The sequence below is a fragment of the Eufriesea mexicana genome, unplaced genomic scaffold, assembly GCF_001483705.2.
Source record: "Eufriesea mexicana isolate 0111107269 unplaced genomic scaffold, ASM148370v2 scaffold572, whole genome shotgun sequence".
NCBI classification, from domain to species: domain Eukaryota; kingdom Metazoa; phylum Arthropoda; class Insecta; order Hymenoptera; family Apidae; genus Eufriesea; species Eufriesea mexicana.
Window position 1 is genome coordinate 634248 of NW_016908738.1, and position 6349 is coordinate 640596.

Consider the following 6349-nt stretch of genomic DNA (forward strand, 5'->3'; position numbering starts at 1 on the left):
GAGCCAGTCGGCGTTGCGACAGAGCAGCTTTCGCGGCTCGTAAAGTATCGTTTAGATGTCGCGAGAGGTGCACGCGCGGATTTCGAGAGCACCCGTTGTGCAGGATTTCAGACCGGCTCCGCCAATGGCAAATCTTGTACTATACAAACCCCGGTATATCTATGTGGAAGGTACACGACTCTAATACATAGTTCAGTACTCTATCTACATACGTGCGAGCTAACATCGCGCTAACTCCGTTCTCTGGCCAGCTCGACCTACCTTCCTCCTCCTGCTCCTCCACCTCTCAGCCTGCCTACCACCGCCCTCTCTCCTTTCTCTTCGCCATTCTACGCTACTCCCGATCTACTCCGCTTTGCAGTGCTCCGCATCCCCCTTGCCATCGTCGCCGGTACACGTTTCTATCCCTATTCCTAACGGCACAGCATCGAACGCACCCCGATCCGGCCGAACAGAGGTGTGTAGAGTAGGTTCATCGGGACACGCTCCGCTGCGTGCCTGTACGTGTAGACGCGCGTGCGAGCGTGCAAACGCGCTACACGCGTGCACGCGCGTACACCGGACCCCCGTGTGCGTGCTCGTTCGCCCGACCACCGACGTTGCTTGCGGCTTAACACGGCTCCACGCATTATTCAACGGCTAATCCGTTCCTTATATATTAAAGCCGGGGAACGATCCATCTATCGTCCCGATAGATCGCCGAACGAGCCGTGGTGGTGTGGTGGAGGCCGGCCACCGGGCGAAATTAACCGAGATCGCGCCTATTCCTCCTTTCCACCTTTCCGTCTTTGCTTGCTCCCCCCGTTCGCAGAGTCCGTTTGGTTCGCGCCACGAATCAACCAGCGAGGCCACTCAACCTTCCCGCGATAATATACACGGAAGACGTATTTATACCGACTGGATTCGACCAGTCGCGTTATCTTTGGCTCGCGAGAATCCGGGGAACCCCGATGCGGAGTCCGGGTATAGAGGAAGCCACGCGGTCCGATGATTCGAACGCGCCATCGCGTTCCGTGACCACGAAACCGTTTCGCGCGAGTTTCTCCGGCTTTTGGCCGATAACGGAATTCCTTTGAAGAAAACCCCAGTCCCTTTCCTTTCGTTCCGATCCGATCGTCGTGGTCGCGGGGAAGCGGAATCGGATGCGCGGCCGCGTGGAGCGTTTTGGAGAAAAAGTTGGCGTTAAATTGGAAGGATTGGAGGAGGGCGGGGAGAGAGGGCGGGCTGAGGGGCGGGAATGGGGTTGGGAACGGGTGCGAGCGGTGTTTTCGCTGGAAGCCAACATATTTCGCCGCGTCCACGCGACTATTCGAGAGGATTTATCTGGACGGTCGCTTCCATCGACCGTGCCACGTACGTGACTACCTGTAGAGTCCCGCTCGAAATAAAACGGAACGACGAAAAAGCAGTGACCGGCAAAGAGCGCAAGAGACTCGTGAAAACGAGTAAAACGGCCGGGGGTTGGAACAGAGAAGAGGGAGAGAGAGAGAGAGAGAGAGAGGGTGTGGGCGAGAGGAAGAGAGACGGAGGAACGTTTGCTCGTTGAACGACGACGACTGGCCACACGGGTCGTACACAGATAAAGCCACTCGCTAAAAAGCGTCGTTCCGATCGAACAGGACGATTCGTTAAGCGATAATGACGAGTCTCGATGCGTCAACGGGACTCTATCCTCGCGTCCTGCTGTGTGCTCTGCACCGGCCCAGCCGCGTCCCATGTTCATCCCTAAATCGTGTAAACCATTCGAACTACGCGCTTCCAAAGCGATCCCCGTTCTGCGCGTGCGCGCGCGCACTTGCCCGCGTTGTTCTCCGGTTTTCGAAGCATCGACGATGGCGAGACGCCATCGAAGGAGAAAATCGCGAGAATCGGGAAAAACGAAAAACGAAAAGCGAGGCACGATCCGGAAAACGTCGGGGGTACGACGTCACCCCGCAGCCGGTTCGCGTGGAAAGAGTAATTCGGACAACACAGAGGCGCGGACGTTCTCCAAACTCGTTGAACTTTGTTCCGGTAATCCATGACGCTCGACGCTCGTATCTCGTAGAAGGATATTTCCGCGAAATTCGACGCGACGCGCAACGTTACGGCACGATTCCGATGTTTTCCACGCGTCCGGTGTACCGATGAATAAAATACGCGTTGTTTGTGTTCGGTTACGCACGACCGGTGACAGAGAGAGAGAGAGAGAGAGAGAGAGAGGGAGAGAGAAAGTTAAGCGCGACAACCGGGTGACTATCGGCGGAATAGTTTGAGCGCGATATCGGTGAATAAAATATCAGCGCGTGCGTGCGAAAGAGTTGGAGAGACTCGCGTGTCCTAGATTACACGCGCGCGGTGCCTACGTGCGCGGGGATTCACAGGTGCCTCGTGTTTTCGCGCGAGCCGTTACGCGTTTCCACGACAATTAACGCGCGTGCCCGACTCCCTCCTCCTTCTTTTCCTCTTTATCTCGTTGCGCCCCGTTCCGCGTCGCGCCGCTCGGTTCGTGCCGGTTCGCCACGCGGTCGCGTCCTCTCTCTCCCTTTCTCCGCCGGATTTTCACCCCTCCTGCGTGCACGTTTCACGAGCGTCAAAGACGACGCGAGGAACCGCTCGATCGAAACGTTAATCGCTAGGGTATATACGTTTTTCGTTAGGATCCCGGCGAAATCGGGAATCCGTGACGATGAGCGTGATGCGCCGAGAAAGAAGGGATGAAAGAGAGGGAGAGAGAGAGGGGGGCGGTGGAACGAGAGGCGAATGGTTCTTCGGCGTTCAACTCCGACTCTCGTTCCCTCTCGGTGTTCCTCCTCAGGCGGCGTTCCCTCTTCCGACGTTAATTTAGACGAATTTCATTAGAACAAACGAACTTTGCTAATCCGCGCTAATCTGATTAGAAATTTGCCGTGGCGCGGTGCATTCTGCCGCGTGAAACTCCAGCCGGTCGACGGCAGCCTCGACGACGTCAACGGCGTCGGTGGGGCGTCTGTGGAGCGTCTGTGGAGCGTCTGTGGCACCGGTGAAGGAGAGAACGAGCCTGCTCACCGACTAGTCTTCGTCCTTGTCTTCGGCCTCGTCCTCGGCCTCGTCCTCGTCCCTTCGCATTCGCTCCAATCCCCGTGCATACATTTGCGCGCTCTCTCCCACCCCCCTCTCCCCCTATCTTCGTCTCTCTCGCTCTCTCTCTCCTTCGATCTCCCCTCGCATCCTTCCGACGCCTATTCATTTCGCCCACGCCTATATCCTTGCCCGGCAAATATTTGCAGGAATTAGCAACGATAGACGACTACCTCGTAAATTCTCTTCGCTGCAAGGTTCACAGGATTTTCCGCGAGCATGTCCGGAAAAGCGGGAATTCGAAGCCTTTCTTAATTAGGCCGCTCGTCGCTCGTCCGTATCTATTCTTGACTTTTGTTTATCATCGTCCCTTTGGATTTCTCTGTCGCTCGACTTCCGTCATTCTAGCCGTCGTCGTCGCCGCCGCCGCGGCGCGGAAAACCCCGGTGAGAAATGGCGGCGCGTCGCGGGCCATCTCGGGGACCGATTTGCGAAAATGTAAATCGCGCTCGTCCAACGGAGGTGAGCTAAATTTCTTTCCGCTGGTTCGCGATAAAAAGACGAGATTCGGAAAACGCTACTCGGGTAGACGCGCGGAAAGTTTCGAGCCTCCATTTGTTACCGTTGCTAACTCGTTCGCGAACGCGTAAAGCGTTTCAACTTTCTAGAGAAATGGCTAGTCTCGAAATTTTCGTCCCCCGAGTTGAAGGAGGAAAAAGCGCGCGTAATTTTCGAATCTAAACCGCGTGATCGTTCGACGAATGCCTATACCGAGACACACGTAGGTAAGGTTGGGAGCTTGGAATCGCGACGCATGGGAAACGTTTACCCCGAGGGAAGGCTATTTTCTCGGTAAATTATACGGCGTTCGAGCGGAGGTAACGAGCCGAAGAAGTCTCGGGAAGAGATTCTTTTGCCTGGAAAACGTCGATTCCACGTTAGGGTCCGAACGACGATGCTAGGTGAACGGGGGAGGGTATCGGGGAAAAAGTCGGAAGAACGCGACGAGCAATTTTCTCGTTGATGTAGTGTGGCCGCGTACGGCGCGGCGTCGCTACTCGCGCGTCGCGTGTCGCGTGCATCGCGACGTGCATTCTTCGAGGCGCACCCCGCGACAGCCACACGAGACGATGAAAAATGCACGCACGACAGGATGCGGCGTGTGTACGATGAACTTGTACCCGTGGCAAACTCGATTTCCCTCCCGTCGATGTGTGTGCGTCACAGTGCACCGATGCACGCCGCGCGTTTTGCGGTTTCCTCGAGACGCGTGCACGCCCCCCTGTTTTTTCCTGTGTGTTACCAAACCGCTCGTTATCGTTTCACGATCAAATCTTCAAATTATTTATCCGTCGCTATCGCGCGTATCGAGACACGATAGATTTACCACTCGCCGTCTACCGGCTAGCCAGCTTTTGTCGTAATACTCGCTGCTCCTATCGTTTTGAATAAATTAGACACCGTCATCTCGGAGGAACGTAGAACGAATCACGGGCCTTATCTTCTCGTTCAAGGTTCTCAGCCACGGTACATAGCCGCACCTACCGCTATTATAAGTATTATTATTATTATCGTCCCGACTGTTTCGTCTCGACAATGTCTCTCCGGACGTCGGATTTGAACTCTTAATAGAATGTGCTTTATCGTTCCTATCTTTCCTTTTGTCGTCTCGTTACGTTATTACCCCGTTGTTATTTCCGTTTTCATTATGTTACTTCGCCGCGAAACCGCGCAAAGGTAGCAACCCGAAATTCCTTCTCTCCGAGCTGAACTCGAAGCGGTTAATTCGAGAGAAAAAACAGAAATAGAACGAAAAGAGTGAAGGGTGGGAAAAGGGAAGGAAAGAGGAAAGAGAAAAGCGATCCCATCGCGGCGCAGTCGGCTGGAGAAAGAGAGAAAATGAAAGAAAAGAAAAAAAAGAAAAAATGGTTGGCTTATCGCGGAGGAAAGTTTAGAGCGCGACGCTGACTCTCGGTAGCGTCCTCGCGGCGATTCTCGACTCGAGAAACGAGAGAGAGAGGAGCAGAGAAGGGCGGCGAAATTCTGGAGAACGAGCGGCGTTAGAGCGATCGCGAGGGTACGGGGAGGGAAAAAAAAAAAAAAAAGGGGCAAAAGGGGTTCCGAGTTTGATAGAGGATCGAGGCGCGTATCAAATGAGGAGCGAAGCCCTTCGACCCTTAAAAATTAATTTGGAAAGTCAGCCGAGTGGCGTTGGCTCCTGGAAGCCATGACTCGGTATATACGAGAAGTCCAGCCGATGGTCGGTAGGCTGGGACCGTTGTCCGATCTCTCGGTATTGCGGAAATCGCGAACCGCGTCGGCCCGCGGACGAAAACTTTTCAAATGAGCCAACTTTGCGTGTGTCTTGCGCTTTTGCCGCGTCTCGCAACCCCTTTATAGAGACCCGGAAAAACTCGCATATTAGTAAAGTTGTCGACAGAGACGCGAGCCCCGATTCTACGAAACCCGTTCCGCACCCTTGCCGACCGAGCATCTTCCGACCTCGCCGGACTTTTTACCCTCGGACAGCGCCACCACCCGATGGCGATGCGTTATCCACCCTCGCGTCGCCGATCTCGTTCCATCTTTGCGCGATCCTCTCGATCGCCTCGATCGTCTCGACGCAATTACTAACGCGACCTTGCTCTTTTTCTCTGTTTCAGGCCAAGTTGTTGGAATCGTCCCACGCTTGGCTCGGAGCCTCCACATCGAGTATAGCAGGTAAGTTGTTCGACGCATTCCGCGTCTACCTAATCTACTCGGCTGTCTCGGCAGCGCATTTCAGGAACCGATAACCGTAACACGATCGCAAGCTGCACACGTCGAACACCGATCGTTGGTCGACAATCTCGGAGCAGATGCGCGCGCGCTATAACTTTGGATATTCTCGCGATCGCGGTTCCCCTCTGCTCGCCGAATACACGCGTAATTCGCACGCGTGCTCGTTGTTTAGCCTACTCTCGATAGCCGGATAAGAGTACGAAACGACGAACGAGGATGCCGATGCGGGCAGAAATGGATTGCGAGGATATACGGAGAAGAAGAGGGAGAAAAAGGAGGGAGAGAAAGAAACGGGGCTGGTAAGGCGGAGAGTATAACGGTGAGACGACGCGGGTCGAAGAGGTCGAGAACGCGTTCTGTCGGTGGAAGAGAACGCCGAAGAAAATGGACGGAGAGAAGAGGGAATGCCGGAGCGAAGACGAAGAAGGAGAGTTGAGGAATGGCGGAGGAGAAGGAGGAGGAGTAGTAGGGCGATAAAGGTGGAAGAGAAGGGCTGTGTCGTTATCTCGGCAATAATAAAGCGCAGGAA

The 6349-nt window shown here is 54.7% G+C and overlaps 1 protein-coding gene across 4 annotated transcripts in view; it reads left to right on the forward strand.

The window, feature by feature from the left end:
- LOC108545928 (protein bric-a-brac 2) overlaps nt 1-6349 on the forward strand; it is a 153930-nt gene that overhangs the window by 138234 nt on the left and 9347 nt on the right. For all 4 annotated transcript variants that reach the window (XM_017897758.1, XM_017897760.1, XM_017897762.1 and 1 more), the window contains exon 2: nt 5703-5760. In XM_017897758.1, the coding sequence (XP_017753247.1) occupies nt 5703-5760 (58 nt within the window). The remainder of the gene's footprint in view (nt 1-5702; nt 5761-6349) is intronic.